This window comes from Microcaecilia unicolor, chromosome 2 (genome assembly GCF_901765095.1).
Source record: "Microcaecilia unicolor chromosome 2, aMicUni1.1, whole genome shotgun sequence".
In the NCBI taxonomy this organism is placed as follows: Eukaryota; Metazoa; Chordata; class Amphibia; order Gymnophiona; family Siphonopidae; genus Microcaecilia; species Microcaecilia unicolor.
In genome coordinates, this window is record NC_044032.1 from 241,402,490 (window position 1) to 241,420,315 (window position 17,826).

The 17,826-nt window shown below is 42.9% G+C and overlaps 1 protein-coding gene across 6 annotated transcripts in view; it reads left to right on the forward strand.

Moving 5' to 3' along the window:
• The window catches only part of PIP5K1B (phosphatidylinositol-4-phosphate 5-kinase type 1 beta), a 435,282-nt gene that overhangs the window by 261,084 nt on the left and 156,372 nt on the right, over positions 1–17,826 (forward strand). For 5 of the 6 annotated variants that reach the window (XM_030193839.1, XM_030193840.1, XM_030193837.1 and 2 more), the window contains one exon: positions 13,163–13,293. In XM_030193839.1, coding sequence (XP_030049699.1) covers positions 13,163–13,293 — 131 coding nt within the window. Of the gene's footprint in view, positions 1–13,162; positions 13,294–17,826 lie in introns of those variants that run through there. The other variant, XM_030193843.1, reaches the window with a different exon arrangement.

The following is a 17,826-nucleotide window of genomic DNA, read 5'->3' on the forward strand; positions in this document are numbered from 1 at the left end:
GCCCTTTTACAAAGCTGCGGTAAGCACTAATGCGTGCTTAACACAGCAACACATAGAGGGGCATAATTGAACGAAAACGTCTATCTCCGTGGTCGTTTATCTCCAAGAACGGGTCCGTGAAGGGGCGGACCGAACCGTATTTTCGAAAAAAAATAGACGTCCATGTTTTATTCGACAATTTGTGAGCTGGGCGTTTTTGTTTTTCAGTGATAATGGAAAATGAAAGCGCCCAGCTCAAAAACGAATAAATCCAAGGCATTTGTTCGTGGGAGGGGCCAGGAGTCGTAGTGCACTGGTCCCCCTCACATGCCAGGACACCAACTGGGCACCCTAGGGGGCACTTTTGCAAAAACAAAAAAAAAGATAAAAGAGCTCCCAGGTGCATAGCACCCTTCCCTTGTGTGTTGAGCCCCCCAAATCCCCCTCAAAACCCACTGCCCACAAGTCTACACCATTACTATAGCCCTAAGGGGTGAAGGGGAGCACCTACATGTGGGTACAGTGGGTTTGGGGGGGGTTGGACGACTAAGCATTAAGCAGCACAATGGTAACAGGTAGGGGGGGGATGGGCCTGGGTCCACCTGCCTGAAGTCCACTACACCCCCTAACAACTGCTCCAGGGACCTGCATACTGCTGCCAGGGAGGTGGGTATGACATTTGAGGGTGAAAATAAAAAGTTGTGAAACATCATTTTTTGTGGTGGGAGGGGGTTAGTGACCACTGGGGGAGTCAGGGGAGGTCATCCCCGATTCCCTCTGGTGGTAATCTGGTCATTTAGGGCACTTTTTGGGGCCTTATTCATGAAAAAACAGGGTCCAGGAAAAGTGCCCTAAATTCTAGCTACAAACGCATACTTTTTGTCCATTATCGGCGAAAGGCGCCCATCTCTCCTCGGCCGATAACCACGCCCCAGTTCCACCTTCGCCACGCCTCCGACACGCCCCCGTCAACTTTGAAAACGTCCAAAATCGGCTTTCCATTATACCGATTTATTCATTTTTGTGAGATAAACGTCTATCTCCCGATTTGGATCGAAATCTAGGCGTTTTTCTCTTTCAATTATAAGGTGGATAGTGTCCTGTGGGGTGCGCTGAGGCATCCCTGGTAATTTTGGGATATGCGCACATTACGCACTAAAGAAATCAAATTTATTTTTTAGCACAGGAGTGTGTCTAGGGGCGGAGAGTGGGTATGTTCTGCGCTGATTGGTTAGCGCAGCAACATTGCCACGAGGTAACCAATTAGGGCATGCTTATCATGTGAGCCCTTACTGCTTACATAAGGGGCAGTGGTAAGGGCTCACGTGCTAATTTGTTTTAATGGCTGCATGCTAATAACAAAATTAGGGCCCCGTTCACTAAGGTGCGTTCGCTAACCATGTAGGCGCCTATAGGGATATTGTAGGTACATACATGGTTAACGCGCGTCCATGGTTAATGTGCGTTAAAAATGTTAACGCGCCTATAAAGCTGCTTAGTAAACAGGGCCCTTAGTGTGTGGTCATTAATACCAAAAAAAAAAGGAAATTCATCCATTTTTCCCCCCGCGGTAAAAATGGCCTTAGCGTAAGGGCGCACTAAGGCCACTTTACTGCTGTTTGGTAAAAGGGCCCCTAAATTTGTAATGCGGTATTTATATTCTACCAACTCCCAATAAAGGTTCAAAGCGGATGACAAAGCTGAAATGACTGAATACAATTTGAAGAAAATAAAAAGTATCGGAGCAAATATTTTCTAAACAAATAAGTCTAAACCTTTCCAGAAAGAATAATAACAATTCATAGTTCTCAGATCCTTTGGCAAAGAACACCAAAGTTGAGTAACCTGACAACATACTGAGCTTTCTGGTACCTTCTTATAATGTATTCCTGAAAATGATGGAAATTAAAATAATCGAGAATCGCGTGATCTGAAAGATCTAGAACGGGAAGGAAATGAAAACAGACCAATCAAGTATTCTAGATAAGAACCATCAAAAGTTTTAAATATCAGGCAGGCTAATTTAAAATCAGTATGTGCCTGTAAAGGCAACCAATGTAAGCGAATCAAAGAAGAGGTAACTCATCATATTTCTTCAAGTAAAAAATCAATTTTGCTGCTGTGTTTAAAGGATCTGAAGCTTGGAGTGAAATTTAACCATGAGAGAGGAGTAAAGAATGTTGCAATAATCTAAGGGGCCCTTTTATGAAGCTGCGGCAAGGCGTTAGTGCGTGTTTTTGACGTGTGCCGAGGCCCCCTTTTACTGCAGCGGGTACACACCAGCACTACAAAAATTAAAATATTTTTGTAGCGCCGGAAATGGCATGCGCTGGGGGTGGGAACTACATGTTGGGCTCACCGCCGCTTTGTAAAAGGACCCCTAAGTGAGACAAAATGAGAGCCTGAACCAGTATTGAAAAATGATTTTCCAAAAACAAAGAATGGATAATATGAAATTGGCCTAGTTGTTAAAAAATAGTTCTTACGAGATAGCTAACCCAAGGTTCAAGTGATAATGTTTCGCCCAAATAAATACCCAAAACCTTTGTTGTTTGCTCTACCTTCAGCAACAGGCCATCAGGCAATGTCAGTACAGTAGGAACAAGATTTGCAGAATGACTCAGCCAGAGTAGTCTAGTCTTATCCTTACTGAGTTTAAAATCATGCGCCTTACTATCATTCTCAATCATCGCTATACAGTTCGACACTCTCAGAGGGTCTTTTACAAAGGTGCGTAGTGGTTTTAGTGTGCACTAAACGTTAGAGACACCCATAGAAATATATGGGCATCTCTGACGTTTATCGCATGCTTATTTTTAGTGTATGCTAAAAACGCTAGTGTGCCTTTGTAAAAGGACCCCTCAATGAAGTGGTCTGTCAACTATCATCAGCTGGAATTAAAAGAAGCATATCATCAGTGTAAGAATTAAAACCTTACATTAAAAGATGAAAAAACAGAATCAAGTGTACATTGAATAATATAGGAGAGAGTGGAGAGCCCTGGGGGGCTAACATGGGGGGGGATCCTGCAGTGAGATAAAATATCCTCTATTTTAACTTTATGTATGTGATTTAAAAATTCACAACCATTTTATTTACATTTCCCAATATACCAAGAGAACTCAGGGCCCCTTTTACTAAGCCGTGTAGGTGCCTATCCGTGCCCAACGCACGCCAAATTGGAGTTATCGCCCGGTTACCGCGTGGCCCTTGTGGTAATTTCAATTTTGGCGCGCATCCGCTATGCGTGTCTGAAAAAAATTTTTTTTCTCGTGCCAAGTCGCATCTGACATGCGTAGGTCATTACCGCCCAAATTCTTTACCACTAGGTCTATGGCTGGCGGTAAGGTCTCAAACCCAAAGTGAACACGCGGCAATTTTGATTTTGCTGCACGTTCATTTTTTGGGGAAAAAAAAGGAAGCCTTTTACTGGCGCGCTGAAAAATGAATTAACACGTGCCCAAAACCCGCGCCTACACTACCGCAAGCCATTTTTCAGCACGCCTAAAAAGGATCCCTCAATTTGTATAGCAGAATACTGTGATTGACTGTATCAAATGGTACAATGAGATCAAATTACAATAGAATCAAAGCTTTGTCTTTACGTTTAGATTAAAAAAAAAAAAAAACCCTTTTGTGTCTGATAGAAGTGCTATGAAAAGCTCTAAAACCAAATTGCATAGGGCTGAGGCACATACAATGTTCTAGAAAATTAGCAAGTCTGCCACAATGGCCTCTGACATTTTTGCAATCAGCGGAATGCTGGCTACAGGTCTAAAATTAGGGGGTTGAAGATTGTAGGAAAGTGGCCAATTTTCAAAAGATTATTTTGAAAAGAAGTGAGCCAATTGATAATTTGCCCAGGGGGATCTGCCGCTAGGAAAGAAGGACAACTATTCAGCAGACGGGAAGAAGAAGACAGCTTCTTTAATAAAGATTTAATTTTTGTTTTATCAATTGTATCAAAACTTATCTGCAGAGACAGCTAAATTACAGTCGTTGTCCATCGTAGAAAAATCAATTATAGCTTCCAACCCTGGTGTTATTGTAGCTGTAATCTTATTTATTTTGTCAGAGAAATACTGAGCTAAAATATTGGCAGAAGGATAGCAGTCCTGATTATCAGAATTGGAGAAAGTAGATGTTAAATACCTAAGGGGCCCTTTTGCTAAGCTTCAGTGTCCTTGGTGCGTGGATTTGCCGCATGCTGAGGCCCCTTTTACCACAGCGGGATTTTTGTGAAAAAAGAAAATGGCTGTGCGGTAAATATATACTTGCCGTGCAGCCATTTCCTGGGGGAGCTCCTGTACTAACCCAGCAGTAACCAGGTAAGCCCCCGGCGGGAAAAATAAAAAATAATTTCCAGAACACTGGAAATAGTGTGCGGTGAGAGCAGCACTATCGCCGGCTTCTATGGTGAGCCGGCGGTAGTGCCAGATTGGCGGGCGGGAAAGCGGCGGTACCTCTACTGCCGCTTTGTAAAAGGGCCCCTTAACATACGCAATATTTTACATCTCATATATTAAGATTATCACTATGAAAATTATTTGAAGAATTATGTGACGACCACTTGAGGAATTATATGTACATTGATAGTGTGTTGTTGTGTGTATTATTTGGAGGGTGCCATTATTATTTAAAGTTATACAAGTTTGGTCACCTGGTGATGAGAGAGCCCAATGAATGAAAAACTTATCCACCCTCTATAGCAGTTTTTATATCATGGATCGCTGCATGGGTGAGTTGTGTCTCCAAGGGCTTTTTTCTGCTGCACACATACATTTACAATTTTTGGATTATGATTCTGGTTTCCCTGGCTTTTGTATAATATGTAAATAATATAACATAACAAAAGCTTTTATATACTGTCCCTACTATTGGCTCTAGACCATTGGTTCCCAAACCTGGTCCTGGAGGCCCCCCAGCCAATCAGGTTTTCAGGATATGCACAATGTCCTTTTACGAAGCTGTGGGAAAAAGGGCCCTACGTTAGCGGCAGGGGCCATTTTTCCCGCGCGCCAGGGCCCTCTTTACCGCAGTGGGTAAAAGCCCCCCCCCCCTTCAAAAAAATGGCCATGCGACAAGATAACTTTTACCGTGTGGCCATGCAGCAGGGAGCACCTACCGCCACCCATTGAGGTGGCAGTAAGGGCTCCCGCAGTTGCGGCGATGCCTGATTACTGCCGGGTTAGCGCCACACTAGAAAAAAAATTTTTTTCCTGCATGCCAGAAATGGCGAGCACTGGAGCTGGAACTACCGCCGGTGGCTGCGCTTGGCTGGCAGTAGTTCTGATTTAGTGTGCGGTAAGCCGGCGTTGGGCTTATCGATTCTTTGTAAAAGGAGCCCTGAATATTCATGAGAGAGATTTGCATGCACTGCCTTCACTGCATGCAAATCTCTCTCATGAATATTTATTGTGGATATCCTGAAAACCTGACTGACTGGGGTGCCTCCAGGACCAGGTTTGGAAACCACTGCTCTAGACAGTTTACAGATAAGGTCAATAAGCTAATTACAAGACAAAATAACATATCAACTGACTATACAATATTGTCCCAACAAATGATGCTGGGACATAATTAGCTTGAAAAAGCCAAAATTTAAATAATCATTGAAATCTCAGGTAATCTTGATCTAATCTAAGGTCAATAGGTAATGAATTCCAAGATGAAACTGCAATAGACAGAAGTTAATTTTTACATGATGATTTAAGCTTCAAAGACGATGATGAAGGAACCAAAAGTTTGTTTTTATGGAAGAGTCTTGATTTCCCCTGAGTGAAATTAAGGAGCTCAAATATACCAGAAAGCGTCTTCTAGTTTAAAAAGGAGCCCTTTATCTGAGTGGCATAAAAAGATTTAATAGAAGCATAAATCGCTGATTTATAATGTTTGACAGCTGACTTCCATTGAAGTTTTTTTTTAAATCAAAATCACCAGATTGCCTCCAATGATGTTCTAAATGACAACTGGAACTTTTTAACTTAGGGCCCTGTTTACTAAGCTGCACTAGCGTTTTTAGCGCATGCTAAATGCTAGAGACACCCATAGGAATATATGGATGTTTCTAGCGTTTAGCACGTGCTCATTTTTAGCGCACGTTAAAAACGCTAGGGCCCATAGATAGGTCCTGAGAACTGTTTGACTTAATTTTCAAGGTCAAAGGAGCGAGGTTATCAATAGTTCTGCCAGTTCAAGCGCTAAGAGGATTAAGGGCTTCTTTTACAAAGCCATACTAGCGAGTCTGGCGTGGCAAATGTGATGAAGCTCATTCAGTTCCTATGGAGTTTATCACGTTTGCCATATGGGAATTGCTAACAATTTGTAAAAGGAACCTTAAGAGTGCTATAATCTATTCATGGAATAATTTATTTCCAAATAATAACTGAGGGGCCCTCTTACTAAGCCGTGTAGGGGCGTAGGTGCCTACGCGCGCCAGTTTGGAGTTACCACCCAGCTACCATGTGGCCCTTGCAGTAATTTCATTTTTGACATGCGTCCGCTACACACGTCCGAAAAAAGTTTCAGACGCACGTAGCGGACACACGTCAAGTGACATTCTACGCATATAGTTCATTAACGCTCGGTTAAATCGTGACACCTTATTGCTAAGTCAATTGCTGGAGGTAAGGTCTCAGACCCAAAATGGACGCATGCCAATTTTTATTTTGACGCACGTCCATTTTCAGCAAAAAAAGGCATTTTTTACAGGTGCACTGAAAAATGGATCTGCGCGCACCCAAAACATGCGCCTACACTACCGCAGGCCATTTTTCAGCATACTTTAGTAAAAGGACCCCTGAGTCAAGGTAGTTTTATCATAGAATGTGTTTGAGGATGTTAAATTTAATGAAAGGGTAAAATCTGAAAAAATGATTAGACAATGGTACATGTTTTCAAGTAATACCTGAAATATTCATTTGAGTTGAATAACCTGAAAATACTCCTAAAAAAAATCCGTAGTGTGGTCCTTCTCTCGAGTTGGTTGAAGTGGACATAAAGGTACAGACAAGGAGTATAAATCTGAAAAAAAATTCTAAAACATCCGGATCTTCTCTATCATCTAAAAATAAATTAATATCTCCAAGTATTATAAAAGAATTAAAATACAAAGTTGTCCTCTTACTAAGCTACGATAAGTACTAATGCGTGCTTACTGCAACAAAAAATGGCATACTACAGGGTGCGCTGAGATGTCCCATGCTAATTTTGCCTTGTACGTGCACTATCCACTCATTAAAAAAATAAATTTTATTTTTTGGCACAGGGGGTGTGTCTGGGGGAAAGGAGTGGGTGTGTGTTCTGTGCTAATTGGTTAGCACAGCTACATTACCACATGCTAACTGATTAACAATGCTTAGCATGTGAGCCCTTACTGCCTACATAATGGGTGGTGATAGGGGCTCATGCACTAATCTGTTTTAATAGCCATTAATACCAAAAATAAGAATTTCTGCCATTTTACCCCACAGTAAGAATGGCCTTAACAAGTCAATTACATTGAAACACCCAATGTGGCCACATTTCGGTAGATACCTGCATTCAGTGATATCAATTCTTTACTTCAAAGAATTGCAAACTGTTGGTTTGAGTTGACATCTAACGTGACTGGAACTCTGAACCGTCGGTCTCCATACCACTGTTGTTCATCAGAATGCTTTCATTCCAGTGTGTCATTAATTTTGCTGCGACTCAATTTTGCTGTTCTTTGTACCAAAGAATTGATACCCCTGATACAGGCGGCATCCACCAAAATGTGGTTGTGTTGGTTACTTCAATGTCAATACATTTTCTTTCAGCCATACTGGTGTTGGTTTGCTGTTTGTTCCTTTGGCCTCCCTGGTGTCTTCAGACCAGGTTGGACTTGTTCATCCAGTGGATTACCTTGTTGCCTCTCTAATATTCTCCTCCTTAGGAAAAGGCTGCACCGAAAACATTAGGTAGAGCATAAATACACCTAGTGAAAAATTAAAGAAGCTGGATTAGTACAGATCAATCCTACAAAGCCATTCGGTGTTAATAGAAAACCTGGTCTTTTTCACACATACAGAACACAGGTAAACCCTCACTAATTATAGAATAAGTACCGGTAACCACAAACTGAAAACAGAAATATGTACACAAAAATTGAACTAAACCCCCAAGAAGCCAGACTCTGTATGCAGCGCAACAGCAAAGAAATAGAAACATTGATGCATGACTCCTTCTACTCTGCGAAATATGTACAGTGGGGGAAATAAGTATTTGATCCCTTGCTGATTTTGTAAGTTTGCCCACTGACAAAGACATGAGCAGCCCATAATTGAAGGGTAGGTTATTGGTAACAGTGAGAGATAGCACATCACAAATTAAATCCGGAAAATCACATTGTGGAAAGTATATGAATTTATTTGCATTCTGCAGAGGGAAATAAGTATTTGATCCCCCACTAACCAGTAAGAGATCTGGCCCCTACAGACCAGGTAGATGCTCCAAATCAACTCGTTACCTGCATGACAGACAGCTGTCGGCAATGGTCACCTGTATGAAAGACACCTGTCCACAGACTCAGTGAATCAGTCAGACTCTAACCTCTACAAAATGGCCAAGAGCAAGGAGCTGTCTAAGGATGTCAGGGACAAGATCATACACCTGCACAAGGCTGGAATGGGCTACAAAACCATCAGTAAGACGCTGGGTGAGAAGGAGACAACTGTTGGTGCCATAGTAAGAAAATGGAAGAAGTACAAAATGACTGTCAATCGACAAAGATCTGGGGCTCCACGCAAAATCTCACCTCGTGGGGTATCCTTGATCATGAGGAAGGTTAGAAATCAGCCTACAACTACAAGGGGGGAACTTGTCAATGATCTCAAGGCAGCTGGGACCACTGTCACCACGAAAACCATTGGTAACACATTATGACATAACGGATTGCAATCCTGCAGTGCCCGCAAGGTCCCCCTGCTCCGGAAGGCACATGTGACGGCCCGTCTGAAGTTTGCCAGTGAACACCTGGATGATGCCGAGAGTGATTGGGAGAAGGTGCTGTGGTCAGATGAGACAAAAATTGAGCTCTTTGGCATGAACTCAACTCGCCGTGTTTGGAGGAAGAGAAATGCTGCCTATGACCCAAAGAACACCGTCCCCACTGTCAAGCATGGAGGTGGAAATGTTATGTTTTGGGGGTGTTTCTCTGCTAAGGGCACAGGACTACTTCACCGCATCAATGGGAGAATGGATGGGGCCATGTACCGAACAATTCTGAGTGACAACCTCCTTCCCTCCGCCAGGGCCTTAAAAATGGGTCGTGGCTGGGTCTTCCAGCACGACAATGACCCAAAACATACAGCCAAGGCAACAAAGGAGTGGCTCAGGAAGAAGCACATTAGGGTCATGGAGTGGCCTAGCCAGTCACCAGACCTTAATCCCATTGAAAACTTATGGAGGGAGCTGAAGATGCGAGTTGCCAAGCGACAGCCCAGAACTCTTAATGATTTAGAGATGATCTGCAAAGAGGAGTGGACCAAAATTCCTCCTGACATGTGTGCAAACCTCATCATCAACTACAGAAGACGTCTGACCGCTGTGCTTGCCAACAAGGGTTTTGCCACCAAGTATTAGGTCTTGTTTGCCAGAGGGATTAAATACTTATTTCCCTCTGCAGAATGCAAATAAATTCATATACTTTCCACAATGTGATTTTCCGGATTTAATTTGTGATGTGCTATCTCTCACTGTTACCAATAACCTACCCTTCAATTATGGGCTGCTCATGTCTTTGTCAGTGGGCAAACTTACAAAATCAGCAAGGGATCAAATACTTATTTCCCCCACTGTAGCTAGTAAATTTCAAAAACTGACATATTTCAATCACCACATTAAAAATTAACAAAATGGAAAATAAGGTGATACCTTTCGTTGGACTAAATTAATACATTTTTTGACTAGTTTTCGGAGGCTGAAACCTTCTTCTCTGCTGTTATGGTATACTGACGTGACCTAAGCAAGATTTTGGCCCCCATAAGCTATTCAAAAGAAAGGTATCTTCTTATTTTCCATTTTTCTTTTTATTTAGTAACATTTAAAATGGACTCTCTTCACCTCCCAGCATTGTTATTCTCGCTCTCTTTCCTCCCCTCTCATTCCATCCATTATTGCCCCATCTCCTCCTCTCTCTCCCACTGTCTAGCTTTGCCGTGTCTCCCTCTCTCTCTCTTCCTTCTTCTCCTATGCAGTATTGCACTTGTCTTTCACTCTCTTCCCATCAGTCCAGCATTTTCTGTCTCTCTCCCCTCTCCCTCATCCAGTATTGCCCCTCTCTCTCTCGCTCTCCAGGCCAACATTCCCTTCCTCATCCAGTATTGCCTCTGCATTTCTCTCCCATTCTATCCAGTATTTTCCCATTTATTTCTCTTAGCTCTCCTCTCTCCCCTATCCATCCGCCACCATGCAGCATCTTTCCTCCCTCCTGGTGACACCTCTACCAGGCTGCCATACTAAAGCTATAGTAAAGACGCGTGGGACTGCAACTCTGAGTGCCACTACTTCCTCTGGCAGTCCCACCCCCTCAGATATCAACTTCCTCTCTCAGATGGGGGGGGGGGCACCAGAGGAAGTAGAGGCATGCAGAACCATGCTCTTACTTGTCTTTACTATAATTTTTGTATGGCAGCCCAGTGGAGGAGGCACCAGGAGGGAAGAAAGGAGCTGCATGGTGGCAGGAGAGAGGGAGTAAAACAGATGGGCAGGCAAGTGAAGATGGTTGCATTTGCAACTGGGGAGGCTTACCTGGAGAGCAAGGTGAGACTATACCATAGAGTTTTGTGGGGAGATTCTCAATGGAGAAGGGTAGTTAGTGAGGTTCCCCAGGGCTCTGTGCTGGGACCACTGCTTTTTAACATATTTATAAGTGACCTAGAGATGGGAGTAACTAGTGAGGTAATTAAATTTGCTGATGACACAAAGTTATTCAAAGTCGTTAAATCGCGGGAGGATTGTGAAAAATTACAAGAGGACCTTACGAGACTGGAAGACTGGGCGTCTAAATGGCAGATGACGTTTAATGTGAGCAAGTGCAAAGTGATGCATGTGGGAAAGAGGAACCCGAATTATAGCTACATCCTGCAAGGTTCCACATTAGGAGTCATGGACCAAGAAAAGGGATCTAGGTGTCGTCGTTGATGATACTTTGAAACCTTCTGCTCAGTGTGCTGCTGTGGCTAAGAAAGCAAATAGAATGTTAGGTATTATTAGGAAAGGAATGGAAAACAAAAATGAGGATGCCTTTGTATCGCTCCATGGTGTGACCGCACCTCGAATATTGTGTTCAATTCTGGTCGCCGCATCTCAAAAAAGATATAGTGGAATTAGAAAAGGTGCAGAGAAGGTCGACGAAAATGATAAAGGGGATGGGACAACTTCCCTATGAGGAAAGGCTAAAGTGGCTAGGGCGATTCAGCTTGGAGAAAAGGCGGCTGAGGGGAGATATGATAGAGGTCTATAAAATAATGAGTGGAGTTGAACGGGTAGATGTGAAGCGTCTGTTCACGCTTCCCAAAAATACTAGGACTAGGGGGCATGCGATGAAGCTACAATGTAGTAAATTTAAAACGAATCGGAGAAAATGTTTCTTCACTCAACGTGTAATTAAACTCTGGAATTCGTTATCAGAGAATGTGCTGAAGGCGGTTAGCTTAGCGGAGTTTATAAAAAGTTTGGACGGCTTCCTAAAGGAAAAGTCCATAGATCGTTATTAACTGGACTTGGGGAAAATCCACTATTTCTGGGATAAGCAGTATAAAATGTTTTGTACATTTTTGGGATCTTGCCGGGTATTTGTGACCTGGATTGGCCATTGTTGGAAACAGGATGCTGGGCTCGATGGACCTTTGGTCTTTCCCAGTATGGCAATACTTATGTACTTATGAGATATGAAAGCTGAAATTGTGCCATGGGGAGGGGGTGGGGGCTGAACAAGCTGAGACTGTTCCACTGGTGTGTGGGGGGGAATCAAGCATGAAGGTCAGCCATGGGGAGGATGGAAGAGATAGCATGATAGCTAGGGAGAGGAGAGAAGAATGCGAGGTGGGAGTGTTTGCTTTGGGAGAAGGAGAATGAGATGTGGGGGTATTGCATGTGGGAGATTTGGGGGGCAGAATTAGGGGTTGTGCTGGGAGTTGGAGGGAGAGAGAACTGTAGTTGGAGTGAGAGATGGAACTTAGGAAGCTGGAGCTTGAGGAGGGAAAAGGCAGGAGGAAATTTCAGGCCTATTGATGGGAAATTCTGTGCAAAAATTCTACAAAAAAAACAATGCAGAAATTTGAAGAATTTTAAAATATTGTGCTTTGAATTTTCAAAATTTTATGCAGTGTTCTCCCAGGAATAATTAGTATGCATGCTTTTAACCAGATATTTTTTTTGGGGGGGGGGGGGAAGCATTCCTCAGGAATCTGTTTGAGGCAAGAGTGGAAAGGAGAGCACATCTTGTGGATTTTCAAATTTGTGCATGCTGTTTTCCAGCAAAAATATATCCAGAGAATTTGGTATTTTTTCAAACATATTAAACAGTTAAAAGATTTATACACACCCAGGAGAAAAGAAAGGGCAAACCCATGGGCAACTTTCAAAAGGAAAGTATGCATACACTTTCCTTTTAATAATTAGGCACAAGGTACCTGCAGACTTTGCACCTAAGCAGGCTGGTTGAAAATTGCTCTGTTATAGTGCTTTTCACCCACATCATTGCATTTGGAATTGACCCTGTTGAAATTGATGTTTTACATTCCAGTACAGCGCATTTACTTTGAAAGAAAATGATGCATCGTTTTTTCTTATAACAACATGGCCTTGGTTTATCCAAGGATTCTCCTGCTGACACAGAACTGAAAAACCCTTTGAGAAATCAGGCCTTATGTTCTTTTTTACAGCATAGAATTTATAAGTAAACCTGTTTGTGACCAGGGTGGTTATGCCATGAAGATCATTGCTGCCTAAAAACTAATTAAAGGGCAACCTTGATTCTCTTTTCAGCTTAGGAAGGTTAAAGCTGGAACTAGTACCTTTCATCTGAAATTTCAACCCTGCTGAAAAGTACTGATGTCAATGATTGTTCTACACAGAGCAGGCTTAGAATAAGAAACAATACATTGTTTGTAGAGAATTGACACTGAAATATATTGGTTTTTTTCCGCTTGCTTTACAGACTGCGTCATCTGCTATTAAAGGTACTATTCAATTGGGAATAGGTTACACAGTGGGCAACCTCACTTCCAAGCCAGACAGAGATGTTCTTATGCAAGATTTCTACGTGGTTGAAAGTGTGTTTTTACCCAGGTAAGAACAAGCAAACATTCTGAGCTGCGAAAATATGAGAAACAATGGAAAGTCAGAGATGGGAAAATTTTCAGTTAGGGAGATAAATGTATGAGTGCGCATACGGGTGAAAAGTGTGCACATCCTTTTCATTGTGCTGGATTTTCAGAATGAAAAGTAAGTTCACACTTCTGTTTTGAAAATTACCTCAGGAAAACTGTATGCTGACATTCACACCTGCCTTTTCAGGTACATAGGTTTTCAGGGTTAGTTTAGGAATGCAAAATCGAATTTTCAACTTTATTTTCTACAGCTTTGTTCACACGTAAAGCCTTCACTGCAGCAAGTGTAAATCTGTGTTTCGGCCTTTGTGAGTTATTGGGGCTGTGCTCAGGAGTCGGTTTTATACGACATATAGGTAGTGTTGTGTTAGTTATTCTTCAGAAGTAATTAATTACAGTTACTAGTTACTTCTCAGTTTAAAGTAATTAGTTACTCATTTAGGAAACTAATTGCTTTTCCTTTACCGATACCACATCCAAGAATACTTTGGTAAAAGCCTTATGGTACATGAAGAGGTAAAATATCCATCTTATACACAACCCCAATGTGAATATTGCATAACTTAATCTCTTTATGCTTATTTCAAGGAGGTTTGACCAACTCATGCCAACCACATCCTCTGTCAGGTCACGTCATGTTGTGCTAGTTACTCTTCAAAAAAGTAATTACACTTACTGGGATAGTGAATGTTAACTATTGATTACAAAGTACTTAACTACTGTAACTAATTACTACTAACTTACTATCGCACTATACTGCGAATAGGTATCTGTGTAGCTAAGTATTTGTACTTTTCAGATAGATGCCCTGTAATAAAATCAAGCCCTATGTGTGTAAATACAGACTCCTCCCAGTCATGTCTATACGTACTTCTCAAATGGGTAAATTATAAAAACCCTATGGGTAAAGGAATGTTTTGCCCACAGAAATTCTTTTCAAAATTACTCATCCAGCACTGTAAGTAAACTTCTTGTTGCAGAAATTTCCTGCAAAAGTGTTTGGAATGATCTGTGCAGCGAAAGCAATTACATTTTTGAGTGGCTATTACAAACGTACAACCCTCAAAGTTGAGTTCGGTCCCATTTTAGTTTTGTGTCACATCCGGGTCTTCTCGTTCTTTGGGCTGGTTTAACCTGTTTGTGATGTCTGCTGCAAGGGAAAGTGAGGTGGGAATATTGGAGGTAATTCCATAAGGAGCCAGCTTGTAAATGCCGGTATTCTAGTCATTTACATCTGTACATGAACTCATACACACGCAGATGACAATATTCCGGTCATGCGCTCTTCAGTAAGTACACACATATCTTTATTAATACATTTTCAAAAATGGTAAACAGAATACAACACGAAAGCCAAAAAATAGCATTCCTTAAAATTACAAGCTGCGTGTATAATAGCCGTCTACAACCTTATTTACATAGTAACATAACATAGTAGATGATGGCAGATAAAGACCTGTATGGTCCATCCAGTCTGCCCAATAAGATAAAGTCATTACATATGGTATGAAGTGATACATCATATGTATACCTGATTATTATTATTATTAGCATTTGTATAGCGCTACCAGATGCACGCAGCGCTGAACACCTGATACAAAGAGACAGTCCCTGCTCAAAAGAGCTTACAATCTAAGTAATACAGACAAACAACACAGTTACGGGTGAGGAAAGTAATGGGTGAGAAGGGAGGAAGGGACAAGGGGAGGGCAATTGTGGCAAGGAGCTAAAAGCAGCAGTGAAAAGGTGGGTTTTCAGCATAGATTTGAAAACAGGTAGAGATGGAACTAGTCGTATAGGTCCAGGAAGTCTATTCCAGGCATAAGGTGCCGCGAGAGAAAAGGAGCGAAGCCTGGAGTTAGCAGTGGAGGAGAGGGAGGACGACAAGAGAGATTTGGCAAGCGAGCGGAGTTCACGGGGAGGAATGTAGGGAGAGATGAGAGCGGAGAGGTAATGGGGGGCTGCTCGCTGTTAACTCATTTGCACACGATTTCCTTCCTAAGGAGGGGAAGCTAGTGCAGAGCACCCAAGCATTATGCGTGCCTGCTGTGCGCATGCCAAAGACGGCTTCATACACGCAGACAAGCCGTTTTTAAACAAGAAAGGCAAGGCTACAAGCCCCTGCATGTAGTGGGGTAAACCCAGGACTGGATTAATCTTGTCGGGTGAATCTGGATCCAGTTGGCAACCTTATCTCAGAAACCATTTGAGGAGATGACAGGTTTCCCAGCCTGGGTGGGTAGGACAGCTTGACAGCACTTTTCAGCTAATAGCATAAAGGATAAGGAAAATCTCCTGTTTATACAGCTGATAGGTATGAGATCTGCTTAGGACATCCAGCAATCATAAGAGCAAGGAAGAATTATAAGCAAAACTAGAGTCATATAGACAGAGATGACCAGGCAGGCTGGGAGGGCAAAGTGGTTCTTATCTCTCAAAATCTGTTATTTTGAATCATTTATTAACATGTTAATCTCATTAGAGAAACTTTGGGATATGTTAAAGGGCAAATACCTACAGAAGACATTAATCATGGCAGAGTTTGTCATAAATGTTGTAATGCAGTCAGCATGTGTTTCTCCACATCCCAGTACTTCAGATTCAATGTTTGTCTGCTTCTTTGTAGTATAGATGTGCCTGCTACCAACTTCCTTTCCATCTTGTGACAGCTCTGCTTTTACTGATCTCTCAATTCTTCCGTATATGTACAAGGACTACATAATTAGCAGCTCCCACTCCTTCTTGCTTGTAGACTATACTTAAGGGGCCCTTTTACTAAGCTGTGGTAAAAGGGGCCCTGCACTAGTGGCAGCGGCCGATTTTGCTGCACACTGTGGCCATTTTTACCGCAGTGGGTAAAAAGGCCGAAAAAAAGAAATGACCAGGTGGTAAGAATGCACTTACCACATGGCCATGCGGAGGGGGGCAGTTACCGCCACCCACTGAGGTGCTACCTGATTACTGCCGGGTAACTCCCTGTGCAGATATTTTTCAAATATTTCTGCTAGCGCTGGAAATGCCTCATGCTGGGGGTGGAACTACCATCGGTGCCCACATTGGGCTGGCAGTAGTTCAGATTGCTACGCGGTAAGCCTATGATGGGCTTACAGCTGCTTTGTGAAAGGGCTTCTGTGTTTTACCTTCATTGATTATTCACTAATCACATTTCATTTCTCTTTTTAATGTCTTTTTGTCAAAAAACCATCATGTAATACTCTTTCCCAAAAGATCTCAATAACCTGCCCTTGTACTCCATCGTCTTCAATCTCCACCTTCCCGGCCCTCTTTTTAGCATGAACTGTCTCATCTTCTGCTTTGGGCCTACCTGAGAAGCCAACCTGCTTATAATCGAACGAGAATAACGCCCAAGTTCCGACCTAAATCGGGAGATGGGCGTTTATCTCACAAAAACGAATAACGCGGTATAATCAAAAGCCGAATTTGGGTCGCTTTCAACTGCACTCCGTCGCGGATGCGGACAAAGTGGACGGGGGCGTGTCGAAGGCGTGTCGAAGGAGGAACTGGGGCGTGGTTATCGGGCGAACAGAGATGGGCGCCCTTCGCCGATAATGGAACAGTTTTGAGCTAGAATTTAGGACACTTTTCCTGGACCCTGTTTTTTTACGAATAAGGCCCCCAAAAGTGCCCTAAATTACCAGATGACCCCCAGAGGGAGTCGGGGATGACCTCCCCTGACTCCCCCAGTGGTCACTAACCCCCTCCCACCACAACAAATGATGTTTCACAACTTTTTACTTTCACCCTCAAATGTCATACCCTCCTCCCAAGCAGCAGTATGCAGGTCCCTGGAGCAGTTGTTAGGGGGTGCAGTGGACGTCAGGCAGGTGGACCCAGGCCCATCCCCCCCCCTACCTGTTACAATTGTGCTGCTTAATGCTATTAGTCGTCCAACCCCCCCCAAACCCACTGTACCCACATGTAGGTGCCCCCCTTCACCTCTTAGGGCTATAGTAATGATGTAGACTTGTGGGCAGTGGGTTTTGAGGGGGATTTGGGGGGCTCAACACCCAAGGGAAGGGTGCTATGCACCTGGGAGCTCTTTTACCTTTTATTTGTTTTTTGTAAAAGTGCCCCCTAGGGTGCCCGGTTGGTGTCCTGCCATGTGAGGGGGACCAGTGCACTATGAATCCTGGCCCCTCCCACGAACAAATGCCTTGGATTTATTCGTTTTTGAGCTGGGCGATTTCATTTTCCATTATCGCTGAAAAGCAAAATCGCCCAGCTCACACCTTGACGAATAAAACATGGGCGTCTTTTTCTTTTAAAAAATACGATCCGCCCCGCCCCTTCACGGACCCGTTCTCGGAGATTAACGCCCATGGAGATAGGCGTTTCTGTTCCATTATGCCCCTCCAAGTATCTTTCTCTTGTGTATTGGTCAGCCTGATATCCTAATGAACCTTGAGCAATCAAAGTAACCTTCAAGCAGTGGAAAAAGGTGCTAATACTGCAAGAGAAGTCCAGTCTTGCT